This window comes from Aulonocara sp. 'chitande type north' Nkhata Bay, linkage group LG20, assembly GCF_057382095.1.
Source record: "Aulonocara sp. 'chitande type north' Nkhata Bay isolate Kocher_YH1m ecotype deep benthic linkage group LG20, A_spYH_male_GT1.1, whole genome shotgun sequence".
Taxonomy (NCBI): domain Eukaryota; kingdom Metazoa; phylum Chordata; class Actinopteri; order Cichliformes; family Cichlidae; genus Aulonocara; species Aulonocara sp. 'chitande type north' Nkhata Bay.
Window position 1 is genome coordinate 30,977,476 of NC_141363.1, and position 18,063 is coordinate 30,995,538.

The 18,063-nt window shown below is 41.1% G+C and overlaps 1 protein-coding gene across 1 annotated transcript in view; it reads left to right on the forward strand.

Moving 5' to 3' along the window:
* LOC147305932 (metabotropic glutamate receptor 7-like) overlaps window positions 1-18,063 on the forward strand; it is a 75,706-nt gene extending 57,643 nt beyond the window's left edge. Inside the window, exons 9-10 of the mRNA XM_086276374.1 lie at window positions 11,265-11,517; window positions 16,940-18,063. Of these exons, the coding sequence (XP_086132500.1) occupies window positions 11,265-11,517; window positions 16,940-16,989 (303 nt within the window). The 3' untranslated portion in view covers window positions 16,990-18,063. The remainder of the gene's footprint in view (window positions 1-11,264; window positions 11,518-16,939) is intronic.

Here is an 18,063-nt window from a genome sequence, read left to right on the forward strand (position 1 = left end):
TGTGCTACTGGAGTTGATTGAGAATATGACACTCCGACCTTCTCTGCTAGTCATTGCTTATCTGGCCAGCGCTGCGCAGAATACAAATACGTTCATCCGCTGGACGCGCGTGCTTCTCAGCAGGCCCGTGAGTACGAGACGAAGCCAAGGAGAAGTTTTCCACTGACAGAATATCGATGCTGACAGGAAAGTGTTGCTCCTAACCTTTTGAGAGGCACGCCGTTCAATATCCTTCCTGCTAAGCTACCACATGAGATGGATCAGAAGCTGATTTTCCTCATCTCAATTTGCTGCTGATTTCATAGATGAATTACACCCTCAGCAGCGATTAGGAGTTCATTATGTTACTTGCGGCGACTAGCGAAGCAGTAATGTGTTTATCTTTCCCCCTTATGCAGTTAACTCTTTCCTCGCACTGGATCATTGCCTCGCACACACCTCCGGTTCACACTGCAGCAGCTTGGCGTAATGGCCTTTGAGGGTGCATTTCTGCTTACTCCCCAGCCACTGCTAGTGAGAAGTGCCCGAGCATGTCTTGATAAAATCCCTTGCAAAAGCTGCAGTGAAGTCAAGTTGAAGGGATGCTAACTTTTCTGTCTTTTCAGCCGACTTATGCTTAAGTTTTCAGCCCGCTTTCCTCACATCTGTTACTGCTTAAACTGTACTTACTGGCTCAAAGGATGCCTATATGATTACCTCCCTGTAAGTAATGTCAAAATACAGAAATAGTGTAATTAGGGGATTGGATTAGATCGGTGCCATGTGTGTAATTGCTTGTGTTTAGATATGCGTGGAAATATACAATTGGCGGCTAAATGAGTCTCAGCGTGACGCATTTGAGCGCATCCTCACTTTCTAATACCTTGCCCTGTTGTCTTTTCATGTGCAGATGTGGCCACGCAACCAGTCATATATGACTAATCTCTCTTTCAAATATCAAATGCTTTCTAATAATACCAGGCTGACATGACACCAGCTGATAGTGCCTTTGACTCTTTGACCTAATGTTGTTTTGCAGCAGGAGTGGAATTTCTTAAAGCCCACACCATTTAGATACCCTCATTTCCCACACCTGTGACACCCCCTCCCCGTGTTTGCCCATTCAGGCATCGTAGAGAAAAACCACGCAAAAACACTAAAGATCACTGAGCATCTACTGTGCACCTGCATGTGCTCAGACGGATACTCACCACTCTCAAGTTAATTACTATGAAAGTCACCTGCATCCAGATCAAATCAGCATGAAACCTCTCCAGTTTATTATTTCAAAAAAAGTGTATTGCAAATAAGGTTTTAAATATGTAAACGATGCATTATCTATTTACATATCTGTTAATCTGCGGATATTACCATTACAGCTACATGAATATTGGATAAATCCCACTTATTCTTGTGACATTTTGTTGACATATTAGAGTCAAAGGTTTTTACTGAGGGAAAATTAAGTTCACTTTTTATCACGGCATAAATTAGAAAATACTTTCACAGCCAGACTGATTTTTTTTTATCTACACGCAGATCGTATTGGGTTGGACTTCCTTTTGCCTTAAGAACTGCCATAATTCTTTGTGACATAAATTCAATAAGGTGCTGGAATCATTCCCCAGAGAATTTGGTCCATATTGACATGATAGTGTCAGCTGCACATCCATGATGTGTTTCCTCTTCCAAGGTGCTCTATTGGATTGAGATCTGGTAACACTGGAGGTTATTTGAGCACAGTTAACTCGTTGTCATATTCAGTAAACTTGTTTGAGGTTATTTGAGCTTTGGGACATGGGTCAGATGGGCACACTGTGGTCATAAAAACTTGGACGGGGTCAGCAACAATACTCAGGTAGGCTGTGGTGTTTAAACAATGCCCAGTCGGGACTAAGAACCCCAAAGTGTGCCAAGAAAACCTATCCAAACACAACTAGCAACCTGAAATGTTGATGGAAGGCAGGAAGCATCCATGCTTTCATGTTAAAGCAACATTTTTCCAATCTTCTCTTGTCCAGTTTTGGTGAGCTTGTGAAAATTGTAGCCTCCCTTTACCTGTATTTAACTGACAGGAGCAGCACTCATGTGGTCGTCTGCTGCTGTAGCCCATCTGCTTCAAGGTTTGATATGTTGAGCATTCAGAGATGCCCTTCTGCATACTCTGGTTGCAATGAATGGTTATTTGAGTTATAGTTCTCTTCCTATCCATTTAAAGCAGTCCGACTGGTCTCCTCTGAGCTCTGGCACCAACAAAGCATTTTCTCCCTGAGAACTAACGCTCACTGGATATTTTCTCTTTTTCAGACCATTCCCTGTACACCCTAGAGATGGTTGTGTGGGAAAATCACAGTAAATCAGCAGTTTCTGAAATACTCAGACCAGCCTCCCTGGGAACAACAACCTTCCCACATTCAAAGTCACTTAAATCGATTTCTTCCCCCATTCTGGTGTTCTTCAGCAGGTTGTCTTTACCGTGTCTAAATGTCTAAATGCATTTGGTTGTTGTTGTTGGGTTCACTAATTAGATGTTTGCATCATCAAGCTGTTGAACACGTCTAACTAATATAGTGGCTGGTGATTTTATATGTTGTGAAAAGCTATACATTTTTATTTGAAACTGTTATACAGGTATAAACAGTTCAGGTAATAGATATGATCGGACTGATTCTTAAATGGCGCTTTTCTACTCTGCCGCAGCGCCCAAAGCACTTTATACAATATGCCTCATTCACCCATTCACACAAGCTCTATTTTATATGCTTAAGTGCCTCTATCTACCATTCAAACGCATTCATACTCCAGTGAATGCATCGGAGAGCAACTTATGATCTTGGGGTTATGATCTTGCCCAAGGATATTTGGCATGCAGACTGGAGGAGCCAAGGATCGAACCACAAACCTTCAAATAAGTAGATGACCTGCTTTACTTCCTGAGCTACAGACACCAAAAAAAGAAAAAAAAAACACTTTTTGCCTGAAGTGCCTCACCATAAATGTTTGCTCTGAGCAAAGGACTGATAAATAGATTTAATGTATTCTGCCAATAAACACGAGGGCTGGTGTTTAAACATAGAACATTTCTTGCAGTTCAGAAGAGTAGGACGATGATATAATGAAACATTTATCCCGAGGCACTGAAACACTCTAATAAAACACCTACAAGACTCAGTCACGCTTAAAAGTGAACTCCATGTACTGGAAGCTTATATGCCTCAGTACATGTGTGGAAACCTCTTAGGCTCTTGTAAGATGTCCCCTGTAATACATAAACTTCATGGGGACGGTTCGTCCTGACAAGCATCATTAACAATGACTAACTATGCTGCGGAAAACTTTTTCACTTCAGCTTTCAGCAGGTAAAATTGCATCTTCTAAAACTCCTGTCTCTCTGCAAACAGCAGCGTTTGACAGGAGTTGGATGTGACACTTAGTGCGGAGATGTGGAGTCTTTTGAAAATAATATGTGAAATTCCCCTGCCTATCACTTGTTTTATGCATGAAACCTTGAGTAGATTGCACCAGAGGCGGACTGCAGGCGAAAAGCTAAATGTGGTCAAGTATAATGGAAAGAAAGAAAGGTTGTAGTTGTGATTTTAACTTTAGTCCATTATTTTTTATCAGGGAGAAGCGAGTGTGACATCAGTTTCACACTCTGTGCGCAGTTAAGATGTGGAGTATTGCCATTACATATTGAAATGGGAAGACACAGAGGTGTGACCGAAGATGAAAGAATCTGCGAACATTACGAGCTAAATGAGATGGAGAGCGGAATTCACTTCATTTTATCTTGTCCTTCATATCATGATTTATGACAACCGTTGTATAAAAAATGTTAATCTTTCAGTTTTAGATGTGAGGCAGAATGAGAATGGAGCTTTAATTAAACGCTTTCTTTTTGCATTTTCTTAATGCATTTCTAAAGCATGAGAACGCAGGGCAAAAGTGGCATATGGCTATATCAGAGAGTGCGTTATATGGGTTACAGACTACTAGATATGAACTTGGTCACATTTAAAACATTTGGCACTAATGGATGCAGAAGTAGTGTTTGATTTGTCTGGATTTATTTATGACTTGGGTTTTAATGGGCTGTGCTCATGTGTTTTTATGTTTCCATAGTGAAATATCTCCTTGGGCGTTATATTCGAGGAGCCTTATGCGTATGTTTGTTTGAGCACTTACGTCTAAGTCTGGTTGATCCGGATGTTAGGTGACATTTGGCTTATTGTGTCTGATAATCCCATGAAAGATGGGTCATATAAATGTCCAAACACAGAAATTAAAAATTCATATATTTATTCATTCATGCAACACCGGGAGCTGCAAAGCAGAAGCTGCTCGTAGTTTTCCTGACTGTTGTGATACAAAGAAAAAATCACAAATGGAGAAAATAATGTAGGTTTTATGTATATTACCTTTTACACTTTTAAGGCTGGGCTACTGATTGATTGAAATCTTTGCAAGACTTTGCTTGAAAAAACATGCATGCAAATTCCAATTGAATATTATCTAGAAGAACAGTCTGCCACTACTGCCTTGACATCATCTATATTGTAGGTGGGGAATAATTTATTTTGGTAATGTCAACCAGTCTCAGAGAAGTATCCAAACAATATGAACACATCGTTCATTATTTGTAGTTCCGCTATCATTTGGAATAAATATATAAAACGCTATATTAGATTTTACCTGTTGTAATTCAGTTGAGATACTGTTCATGACAGATGCCATCCAGCCAGAGGCACTTGACTGCATTGCATTGTCACTGAGGAACTGTGTAATGCGCATTATCTCAGAGTATGTGATTAAAGTTTGATTGAATGTTGTCAAAACTGTTGTTGCTGACAGAATCATCGCTCTCAATGTCGAATTTTCTTCATTGTGAGGGAGCATCAGGCCGCGAGGAGCTGTGGAGGATCCTCAGCTTCTCCGCAGGCAGTGTGTGTTCTCCTCTAGTATCTTTTAATAGGCTTGTGATCATCAAACTTTACCAAAACCTGTCTCTCTCACAGATTATCTCTTTCTTTGGAACTCCTCTAAATGTTGGCCAAGGTTGAAATGATTTCCCAAATTCAAAAGTTTAAAAGAGACCTAATACTCTCATTTCCAGCACCATGTTTTTTATTCTTAGACTGCACTAAGGTAGCTTTGCATAATTCACACTAAAAAGTTTCTTATTGGTTTTATCCCGTGCCATTGTGCAGCCTCTTATTAAAGCCTCTTTTTGAAACAAGGCATTTTAGCTGTCCTCCATTCAGGGCCACCCTCCCCTTAAACCAGGGGTCCCCAATCTCAGTCCACGAGGGCTGGTGTCCCTGCAGGTTTTAGATGTGTCCTTGATCCATCACAGCTGATTTAAATGGATAAATTACCTTCTCAACATGTCTTGTAGTTCTCCAGTGGCCTGGTAATGAGCTAATCATGTGATTCAGGTGTGTTGACCCAGGGTGAGATCTAAAACCTGCAGGGACACCGGTCCTCGTGGACTGAGATTGGGGACCCCTGCCTTAAGCCATCTTTATTCCAATTGGCTGCCCCAGACAAACAGAAGGTTGGGTGGAATAGCTGTGGCTGAGGTGACCATATTAAGGATAGCTGCCGCTACTCAAAAAAAGTAAATTATTACACATTACTAGTACATACCTATGCTAAAATATTGCTATGCCTTTGCTTGCAAAGAAATAGACTTACTTATACTTACTTACCCGCATGGAGAAAATTGAGGGAAATAAAGTGGGTCACTTTAGCCAGTTGCTCTGTGGTTGCTACACATGTATAATTCATCATTTGTGGATATAAATAAGATGTTATTGTCACGAAATTAAAATGATAGGATGCTTTCATAAGGTTTTGTAGGTGTACAAAGACTTTAACTTTATTGCTAGACGGTTGCCAGGCAACATGATGGCATTTTAATATATTGTACATATTTCAGCTTTTAGGGGTATAAATTCGATATCACTGTCATGAAAGAAAAATGATGCGATGTTTTCATAAGGTTTTATGGGTGCATAAATGCTATAAACTGGTGATGTTAGCCTATTGTGTGGTGTTTGCTAGGAAACGTGATGATCTTTAATCTCTGACATGGATAAGAACCTTCAAAACCTACCTGCGTGGCAAGTTTGGTCACTCAAACTCCTGATCATGTAGGAGGAGTTTGCAAACTAACAAACACCTAGAGAGACTTAAATTTTGGGTACTGCATTACATTAATTACTTAATTACTACCTGGAGAAAGTAAGGCACTACATTACTTGTTAGATTAATTTGTCGTTACTTTGTAACATGGCCTGACGTGAATTGTCACATAATAAATAGTAACAATATAAACTTTAGGCTACAGGTTCATACACTGACACAAATCCCTGTCCTAATCACAACACACAAGAGCAGTCCAAATGTAAATAACTACAGGTAGAAATGGAGGCTACAGTCCTTCAAGCCTGTCAGCTCATCACTTTTTGGTTCCATGCTGAAGATCGTCTCTTGCTGCTGGGCTGGGGTAGGCATTCACTCAGCTTTAGCATCACTTTCAGTTCTTCAATACAGGCTTTGTGTTAGCGTGATGTCTATGCAGATGCTTGCAAAGATCAAGTGCTATGTGAGCAGAAGCTGATTATTCCTACTGTCCTGGACACAGTTGTAGCTTTATCATATTTTTGTCCTTTCATGCAATAAAAAGTTATAGACCGTCCCACCATTTTCCTCCTCCATTCATATGAAGAGTAGTCAGCTAATTGCAGCAAGTACCTTCTTAATATCCATCCATTGTGCAGAGCACTGAAGAACCTTTGTAATGAAAGTAACAACATGACAAAAACATGGTGGTAACACTTTGTAAAGTGTTAGACACAGTCTCACTGAGAACTGTCTGAAACAGAGCAATTACAGCAGTTTGAAGCATGAGCTTCTGGTTCACAGGGATCACTTGCACATAGATGTTATTGTTTGAAACTTTGCCCTTGTTAAAAACAGTATATATGTGACAGAAAATAGGCAAAACACAATAACTCTGTTTTTTTCAAAGAGTTTTATTCTTAGTCGTGTAGGACTTAAATTATGTCACTTTTTCACAATTTTCCTGCCGACACACGTGATGGATCCTGAACTGTATTTTGACAAATCATGTCAAGGAAACATCAAAAGGGATTTCCTTTTTTTTTTTTTTTCTTTTTGCCTGTCCCGTTTGGCTCTTTTGCCATCAGAATTGTTGTCTAAAGGCAAAGAAAGATGCCCAACGGATTTACTTTACCAAATTGACCATCCCAGCCTTGCCGTAATGGTCCATTTGATTCACCTTTTATTGTTTATTTTATTTTCACTTACTGAATACGGGACAGACTTGACTGGGGGAAAGAAGGGGAGAAAGAAAGAGGGTAGAATAAACAGCTGAGAAGAGGGACGGGGGAGAAGGGCAAAAGACAAAAACCAACAGAATGGGCAGAGAAAAAAAAATGCATATATCGATCACCTGGATCACCTGCTGAGAAAGAAAAAAGAAAACAAGCAGAAGAGAACAAGAGTAATAGAATAAACAATATCACAATGATATATGGGAATATGACAGTAAATACTAAATATTAAACATTATTGTGCAGCACATAAGATCAACAGAACACAGTGTGCTTTGAGGTAGGAGCCAAAAAGGGTGTAGTTTGTGGGTGTGATCACCCGTGTGTACACCTGTGAGCATGGACGCGCTTGTTTTTTTTAAAAGGTTCCTTCATGTAATGATCTGCTAGAGGGTGTGGGGGGGCCACAGCCCCGTCCTCCAGGGCATGAAGCAGGTATGGAGGAGATCAAAACTCCAGACATCCAGAGGCCCCCAGAACACAAGAGACCAAGGAAGACCAACAGAGGGGCAGCTGCGCCACTGTCCCAGAAAGAGCTGAGGAGAGTCCCAGATGAGGGCTCACTCAGCAGCCGCGGAGCAGAAGCCAGGGGGAGTTGCAGTGACGCGCCCGTGAGCCCCGCCGGCAGCCAGCCGTGCCTGAGTGACCGAGCCCCAGGCCGAGAGGCCGGGGGCACCCCACCTCTGAAGTGGCCCGAGCGAGCCCCAGGCTCCAGGCCCCGATAAGCGGCCGCCAAGGAGTGAGCCGGTGTGTACCTGGACGCCCATCCCCGGACACAAAGAACCACCAACGCACCGATGTCTGAGGGAGTCCGCCACTGGCAGGGGAAGTGGTGGTAGGGGGAGATAGGCCTCCAAACCTTGGAGGGCCTGAGATCAAAAAGGATTTCCTCTAATTGTTGTGACAATTACTTACCATCTCTGCCACATGCAGAGTGCATTATCGGTCACAGCTTCTTAATCTGCCAATCATGAATACCAGAAATGGGGATCTCCTGTACAGAGTTGAAAAGAAGCAAAGGCCATCAACATACAGAGCTACAATACAGAATCAGGCTTTGGAGCACAAAGCCAGACAGAGTTATTCATGACACGAGCCAGGATAGAAAGTAGGCCACCCCAAACAACAAGAGACATCCAGGTAGTTGAGGGGAGACTGCAAATCCCCTGGATTCATTATTGAAGGCATTCTCTAACGGGGCAGAGAGCATCCTAATTGTCACTTACTGAATCAAGTTCTTATCACTGTGTGCATTTATAGTACTCATCCATACACAATTAAATTGCCTTTGCAGTAAGTATATCCCTGGTGGGTATAATTATGAGAATTACGCTCAACAGCTTTTTGTCTAAATAGTAGAAACATCGTCTGTTGTGACTGAATGTTGGCATTTGGCTTGTCAGTGAGATGTAAAATTCAAAAGCAACCGTTTGATTCCTGATGAGCGCGTTAATAAATCATTACGGTGGTTATAAATAGTAAGTTGCCAAGCAGTTGTGAAAATGCCTTCATGTATTTATTTATGTTAAAGCAACAGAAGCTAATTATGACTGTTCTGCGACAAGCAAAGCATTTGATTGGCGGGTACGAATTTGGGTCAAGCTCACAGAGATGCACAATGGAAAAACCCTGTCTCTGCGGTTAGAGATGGTTAGAAAAAGGATTTGTTTTGGTGTGCTTATGTGCCTGTGTGTGTGTGTGTGTGTGTGTGTGTGTGTGTGTGTGTGTGTGTGTGTGTGTGTGTGTGCGTGCATGTGTATTAGAAAGCATGAAAGCCCACATACCTACACATGCTTTGTGTGTGCGTATGAGCGCACAAAGTGCCTATTACAGCTTATTGTGAGCTTGCTCCCGAATCAGCTCTCCTGCATGGTCAATAAATCAGTTGTGATAGGGTCAGCATTGCAGACTCTTTGGTATCAGAATCTCATTAAAAGCTTATTCCAGACATCTTTAGTTGCTTGCACCAAACTCTGTAGTGTTGCTATGGATACCAGACAGGTTACCATCTACCAAACATGGAAGCGCAGCAGCACAGGCTGAAGATTCTCTGGCGATTATGTTTGATGCCACGTGTGCTGCCCCACAACGCTTTAACTCGTGGCCCCAAAAAAATCTAGTCATGAGCCCTGCAAATTTGCAGCTGAAACGACATTCCCCCAGCCCAGAGTGACAGAGAACAGAGTGCGCTGAGAGTACTGTGATATTCATACAGTTATTAATGCATGGTGTACCAGCCAGATCGCTGCTTCTGATGCTGCTTCACAGAAAAACTGGAGGGTATGGAGGCAATTGAGTGCATTGGTGTGTTGATGATATCAGGCATCTGAATGATTTTTGGAGATTAGAAGACAAAGGCATGACTAGCATGGAAATGAGTGAAAGAAATTACCGTTTCCGAATATTTACCAAGAAAGATTGTATGCAAATGGTGACATTTCCTCCTCTCACTGATTCACTGAGCATTTTGCTTCTCCACAGACACGCTGTGGTGGATAATGTGTTTACAATGGTACCCTCTCCTAGTGCACATTACCAGTGACTGACTGAATGGCAGTATGTAAGTGACATCTGATACTTTCAAGTGCAGTAGATTAGAGAGGAGGCTATGGTGATCGGCTCTTCAAACAATAATGTCCCCTCTTGAAGTGATTATTTCTCCTCCAAGACCCTTAAATGAAACAAAGAGCTCTTAAATGTCCTCTGATTTACCGACTTCACCACCTCTTAGAAAAATCACTAGATTCTAATGAAGTCAGTGTTTAAAATTTGCAATCCCTACATGATCTGGGTTATGCAAGCTCACAATTACAGGCTGACAGTGTGAAAGGTGTTATGCAACGACTGAAAGGGAATGTCATGTTGCATTTGAGAGAATGTACCTGTGTTCATGTCACGGGAGTCCAATGAATGATCCTAGCACTTACCGCACTGACAGCCTTTCTCGGGCTGCATTCTGCTGTGTGCAGAGCTGCAGAAAGATAAATGTAGACTTTCTGTATGCTGAAAATGTAGTGTTCTTAGTGCATACATGTTCTTTTATTGTACTCTCAGAGGAATATACATTAAAGTGGGCCTGGTAATAGAATTTGCTAGTGGGAGAAGTAGGGCTCGGATTGCTTGAGCGGTGAAATAAAACAGCTCGTATAAAAGGAAAAGAAAGGTGGCTTCAATATGTCATGGACAGCTTGTCATCTGACAGTGTGGTCCATCAATCTAGAGTGAAAAAAGTCAACAGGCTGGCAGGAAGGAGGGCAAGTAAGGATATTTGTTGGTGATTCTTCTGCTGTTGTCATTAATACACTTGAACCGTCTTTGACTTGAGTGAGTAGCTGCAGGTCAAGCTTTAATAAATGCTTCTAGATCATGTACTAAACGCATGAGTGCTCTTTTGCTCATAGCAACACATAGCAAATGCCGGGATCACCTACTTATCTCTTAATAATAGTAGGTTATCAAACCAAGAATTGTATAATTGAATAATCCATTAAATTATGTGGGAATTCAGTATTAAAAATATGTTCCTATAAAACTATAAAAGTTTTTAATGACTAACATCATGGCTCCTTCTGCAGAAAGGTTAACCACATTGCAAGACTCAGAAAATGGCAACAAACAATGTAATGTATCTTCTGGATGCTGAGATTTTGTTATTGGGCAGTGGCTATTATTAGGTTTTGCCTCATCACTTCGCTCAGCAGTGTGACTGCTCTTTAATTGGCAACAGATGTTTAGCCATCATCGCTGTCTTGTTTCTAATTTTTCTTTATAAGTGTTTAAATGCTACTCCTAACATATTTATCTGCCTCATAGAGCAGCCAAATCAAAGCTGATACCACACACAAAGGAGCTACCCATTTTGATTATGTCTGCTGCTATTCTAGTCTTTATTAAAATCACTCTTCACCTGTCTCTGCTTACTTACAGCTGTACATTCAGACAACCACCCTGACCATCTCTATGAACCTCAGTGCCTCAGTAGCACTGGGCATGCTCTACATGCCCAAGGTGTACATCATTATCTTCCACCCTGAGATGAACGTCCAGAAGAGGAAGCGCAGCTTCAAGGCTGTAGTCACAGCTGCCACAATGTCATCACGTCTGTCCCAGAAGCCCAACGAGAGGCCCAATGGAGAGGCAAAGACTGAGCTGTGTGAGAACCCCGCTGCTGACCCCATGAGTAAGTAATCTGGTGTGGCGTTTTTAGCCAACATGCAATAAAACAGAGAAGCTTGCACAGTTTTTAACATTTGTAAGCAGGATGCAGACTATTAATAAACAGTTTACTGCACTCTATAATCATGAATACGTACACAAACCTTTTTTAAGTGTTAATGTCCAGGACTTACTCTGTGGACATCCTGCAAAACTCAGACTCTCTGAGATTAAAATTTTTAATTCGTGACTAAAGTCATGTGATATTCTCTGAGGCTAAACTTGTAAAACTTTAAAACATTACATGAGAAAAAATATATATAAATAAAAAAACAGCCCTCACTTTCACTAGGTTGAACCAACTGCATCACACCTCAGAGGCCAGCACAGAGGGAATGCCCAAAGTGCAGAGTAGTAAGAGACACGCAGCAGTAACTCTTTCACAAAAACGTGTGTGGTGTTCTCCTGGCAGTGTCTCTTCAAAGCATAAATGCTTCCAATCATGTAGCAATTCTGTCCTGACCTAAGTATTTCCTGATTGCAGAGTATAATTTGATAAGGTCTACCACTGCAGGCACAATGCATGGCAACCAGTAATTGGAATTTCTTTTTTCTTGCTCATATATGACTTTAATCTGGAAAAAAATAAGATTTTACCTTTGAATATAAAACCCTTGCCTAAGCTCTGTTTTGTACTTTTGTAAGCTACAATAATGCTAATATTGTTTTTCTATACAGGCTGAATGTGGACGTAGAGTATTACCAAAGGACTGCTAGAAATACACATTTGAATTTTTATTTTCACAGTTTTAAAGACCAATACATTGTAAAAAGAAATGCTTGTACTTTAGTACAACACTTTAGTTAGACATAAGCTTAACCTATGAACGGTCCACAATCTACAAACACATTTGTGTCCACAGTGAGCCTTTAATATTAAAAATAGTCCCTTTATATCCATGAGAAATGATACAGACCATTAAGATGACCCAGGAGCTGAGATCTACATCTGTATAATAGATGTAAATTTTCCCAAGACACATAAATGAGATCTTTTTAGTCTTTTTTAGATCTTTTTTCCTTTCTTGTACTAGAAAGCCCATTCCACTGGTTTAATAGGATGGTGACTTGGTTAAAATGATGTATAATGTCCCTTAAAAAGGACCCAGTTATCTTGTATCCTGATTAATAGTTCGACCTTTAGGCCAGCTGCATGGCAGGGAACATGAGAGATGGGGGCACTTGCTCTCTGAAGAGATTTCAAGCAGCAGGGCTTTGTCGACGGGCATGGAAGGAGATTATCTGTCCCTGTTGCTGTGTGTTACTCATACCACCCTTCATCTAAAACAGTAAGCGTGATCCTGTTAGCAGAGAGAAAGCTGGGTATTAGTACGTGAGTGGGGAGGCCTACATATTTCCGTAGTTAGGTGATATGGTGTTTGTTGTGGGTGAGAAACATCAACATGAGAAAGAGTTTTTTAAGCCCTTTAAAGAAGAAAGACTGCAAAGGCAGAATTCTAGGCCAGCGTTGCCATGGAAGCTTTATGCTCATCTCTAGTTGTCAGGACAAAGACAGTGAAGATTGACAGCTCATGCAAATCACACATCACAGCTTCCAAAGACCTCTTCTCCCACAACACTTCTAATCACACAGAGTGATCATGGCACCCACAGGTGCACCAGCCCCACAACCCCTCTCTGGATTATGCCTCTGAGATCACAGATTTTCCTGGGAATTTCTCCAAACAGCCAACAGTTGTCACACTCATCTGTCATGAGCAGAATGAGTGTGTGGGTCTGTGACTGAGTGTGCTTCTCAATGTGTGTATCATTGTGTGAGTCGAAAGTGTGAGTTATGCGCATAAGTCAGAGTGCTGATGCAAGCGTATCAGGGGATGGGGAGCACATCTTTGCCTGTCACACATGTGGCTCTTTGAGTAAATAGGGGTGAAACCTTGGCATCTGTTGTAGCAGCACATCAAAAGTCCCCAAGCAGGGCATGCGGTCTCTGTAAGACCCTCCCAAAAGTGCCCCCTATCTTCTGCTCGGTGTGTCTCTCACCTTCTGTCTCTCCAACATGAATATCTTCTCGCCTTTTCTCCCCTCGCTGCATGCACTCTCCTCCTCTTGCCCTTCTTTTTTTAGCAACATTGGAACTGACATTTATTAATGGCGAATTTATGTGCATGACCGCCCTGAAACCTGAACTGCGCCTCGAACATCCCGGGAGAATGTCCGTCAATTCCTGTAACCATCGGAGTGCCAAATTCCTTCTTTTCAGGGGCCCCCTTATGGAATGACTCAAACTGATTTATAGGATTAAGAGCATTAGCAGTTCTGCAGATTTACATTGATATTGATACGGTGTAATATCATCATGATTACACCTCTCGGAGAAGAGGCTTCGCCCTGAGATGTCGCATTGATTCACTGTCCCGTTACATTTTTCCCAACAGGCATGTGCGCGACTGCCTTAATGCTTCTCTGACTGATTTCATTTAATTAACAATGAAATCTGTAGTCGGAAAACACAACTTAACAAATGGAAGAACCAAAAGGAAGAAGAGTTATGGGAGGCTTTAATATTAAAAATTAGGATGATAGAGAGGATTTGTCTGAGCCAATTTCTATTACAACTAACTAGAATCACAGACGTTAGAAGATTCATGCTCTGGATTTTTTTTAAATACTTCTTTATATGGAAATAAAATGTATATTAGTTAATCAATTTAGCTCTCTTTTCCATTAAGCCAACTTTCTTCTGATTGGCTGCCGCTCACAAACAGAAAGTTTGAATAGCAGGCGAATGTGACTTTTATCATATCTCATAGAAGACTTTATTATTTGAAACTCTGGCTATATCTAATATGAGAATTCAGCATTTTAACTGTATATATGTGACAGCAATTAAGGAAAAGCATAATACTTTAGGTCCCCTTAAAGGAAAATGAGCTTTGAGGATATGGCAGCCACAGATGGATGACTTGCTCACATAACTAATGTTACTGTCACACTACAATGCAACCAAAATTACTGCAGTGAACTTGCGATCTTGTTTTCTTTAAACTGGTTGCTTCAAGGATGGGAACCAGGTCTGCAACCGTTTGGAGTCAGCTGTAGTCTTCAAAACAACTTTGGTGCATCAAGATAAAACACAATCGATCAGCTTTCAGTTTGCAAATGAATGTGGTCAGGTTGGTAATTACATGCAATCTGTTTTATGGAAAAAACTGTGATAAATCATTCAATTCTGTTGCCATCTGTATAGACAGAAATTCACATTAACTACTTACTTCAGGTCCAGACATAACTGCAAGATGATACAGGTGCTATGGGGATATAGCTAGAATACAACCAGTTGCAGAGGGACACATCGCATGCAAGTTGTACAGACTAGCTCAGATTGTTTGTGCTAGCTAGATGTGATGGTCTAATAAGTCTACGTTTATAAATTAGACGGCAGTAGTTTGCAACACTTCATCAGTCCGTCTGAGAGTGACAGGAATCAGTCCGAGGCAGGTTGACAGGTTGCTTTCACCCCGAGGCGGCCTGTGCAGTCGAAAACGGTCACAAAGAGGCTGACGCCGTTGCACGCTTAATCTTTGGGGTACCAGCTGCACCGGGCAACCACCAGTTTTTCCTAGTCACATGGAGGTCGCTGTCCTATTTTTACTCTAGTGTGACTGAACCAAAAACAATGTCATCAAGAAGTGGAAAGGCAGCTTGGATTTGAAAGCTCCAGGGTCAGTTGCTTGTACACAGCAGAAACCAAATTACAAGCCTTTAAAAGAGTTACATAATTTTTCTTCATCTATAAATTTGCATACATTTGTACTGATCTGATTTTAATTCAGCTTTTTGGTTTAGCTTTTAGCTTACTGCAGTTGCTGTGTGTGTGTGTGTGTGGGGGGGGGGGGGGGGGGGGGGATACGGGTTGGTGGAAGTAAAACTTTTTTTAATCAGATTTGAACAGTTATTCTACACATGCAGTTTTTTTTTCTGTCCCAGTGACCAGTGAAATTAAAGTTAATTTACATAATCCTTCAAATGGCCCACTTAAATGAGGCGTTTCAGGAGGACTGCAGAATGGCGAGACTTGCTTCTGGAAGGGCTTTGTTAGAGTTAGGTGCCTAAACCCTGAGCTGACCGCTCCCCATAAATATGATACATAGAAATTGGGAAGTGATTAGTTATTATCCCCGGCGGAACCTTCCCAGGGATGCTGGGGTCGCGGAGGGGTTAGGCAACAGGCGGTGATGGAGGGCAGCGGCGGTGGCACTGATGTGTAAGAGGCAGAGGGAGCGAGGGGGAATTTGCAGCTTAAATAGACTATCAAATTGGGAGGGTGTGACTGGTACTGTATGAGCTATGTGTTGGATGTTTAAAGATGTTACATGTGAATGATGCAGCGCAGCTTGAGCTGCCTCCATTTATGTTAACCCCTTAGATCAGGTCATGATTAATGCACACAATGTATGCGCTACTCTGGCGCAGATCATAAACAGAGAAGTCGGATTCTTAAAAAATGCATGCGGTTCAAAATGTTTTAGTATCAAACCTGAAAACGCACACAAAAACATCTTACTTAAAAAAAAAAATTAAAAAAAAAAATCCTCCTGACTATGTTTACCAGCAAGATTCTGTTGTACATTTACTAATGTTTTATTCATCATACTTCCCGGCCAAGACTACAAAATGCAGCTGTAAAGAAATGGTGCGACTTTAATTGCATAGCCCATGGGAGATGGTCGCCATAGCAACATTAAAGTAGTAGAATAGCAATGACTGTGATTAAGAAATGCACAAACAGGACAACAAGCCTGCAGATACACATATCCTCCTACTTGTCATTGCTCTACGGACTACATCCACATTACCCTAGCCCATTCTTCATAGTATGACACCCTGCTTAAATGTCACTGCAAGCCAAAGACTAACCACAACTCCACATTTTATTCCTACCATAAAACAGACAAGCCAGGATGACCTCAGTTTGCAAAAAAACTTTCACTTTGAAGGTCTGAAGCTCAAAGTGGTTCTCGATATACAGCAGGACACACAAACAGAAACTGCACACAGGCACGCAGCCACATTCTGATACGTTTCCATGGCAATCCAGACTGGGATCGCGTTGCATGCCCCAGCATTTGTTCGGTGCCCACTTGTGTGGTGTTTGTGTTTTTTATCACTAGTTAACATCTGAAAATAGAATCTAAGGCTTTGCATGGGGGCATTGTGAGTTGAAATGATACACAAGGCCTGGAATTTGTTTCTACTGATTGCACACAGCTGGCGATAAGAATGCACAGCACAGCAGGAAGGAGGATGACGATGTGTATTTACCTTTGAAAACATGCTTTCTTTTCCATTCTTCTGTTTATGTTTTAGCTGTGCTTAAAGTAAATCTTTATCTTTTTTTCTCTCTTCATATTTCACTGTGATTTCAGGTCAAGCAACAAAGAAAACATATGTGAGTTACAACAACCTCAGGATCTGATCTGCTTGGAAACGAATACTGTATGTCCTTTATCTGTGATTGAAAAGAGAGCTGTAGAGAAGCAGAGAAAGACAGACAGAGGCATCCCAGCACCACCTGCAGTACCTATGCACTCCAGGACTATGGATTGCATCCAACTTTCATCCAGACATGATGCATGAGTCCTGACAGAGACTAGCACGGCTTTAGGCCTGTGTGGCTGGGTCAAGCCTCCAGAACCAAACTGTAGGTTTTTGGGGGTTTTTAAACTTGTGTCATGGCCCCACCCCCACCCCTTCTCTTGCTGACGGAGATCAACATGCCTGCTAAACAGGGGGCCACCGTGAATAAGGACAAATGCAGAAAAAGACACTGGATCTGCTTTCAAGATATTTTCTTTTAAAATGTCATTAAAGCCATATTCTCTTGGGGTTCCCATTATTGGATTTCTGTTTGTATTGTTTCTAAGTGATTTCTTTTTCTCCTGTGCCTCTTATTTCTTGAAATTGATTGAATAACCTTAAACAGCAAGCTCTGCCACATACAGTAATTTATTTTAATTAATTCAAATCAGTTCCAGATGATTCTTATGTTAGAGTGATGGGCATTGTAAGTATATATTTTTTTTTTTTTGTAAATATCTGAGAGTATTTTCATGTTTGGAGTAAAACAATAGATATCCAGTCTTTGTTCTGTTGGATTTGAATGGTTATGAAAAGCACCACAAAGTGTTCACTTTGCATGTGCCAATGTATGTTTGTTCTATTTGATGTAAACTTGAAGAAAAAAAAGGGGAAAAAAAATAAAAAATAAACATAAATTCTGAAAATGATAATAAGCTTCAGCATCCTTCTGCTGCTCGTTTTCTTTACCAGAAGTGAACTTCACTGAGGGACAGAATATGGCTTTAATCTGTTGTTGAACTGACCTTCCCTGTATCTGCAAAAGCATGTTTGTTTTATTTAGTTTCACACTGGGTATATTATGCCTAATTATGGTGTGGGAAACATTAATATCAGAGCAATCTTGCAAGTATGTTGTGATGTCTGTCAAATTATGGACGTGTAATAAAATCATTTTGTTATCTTTTATACA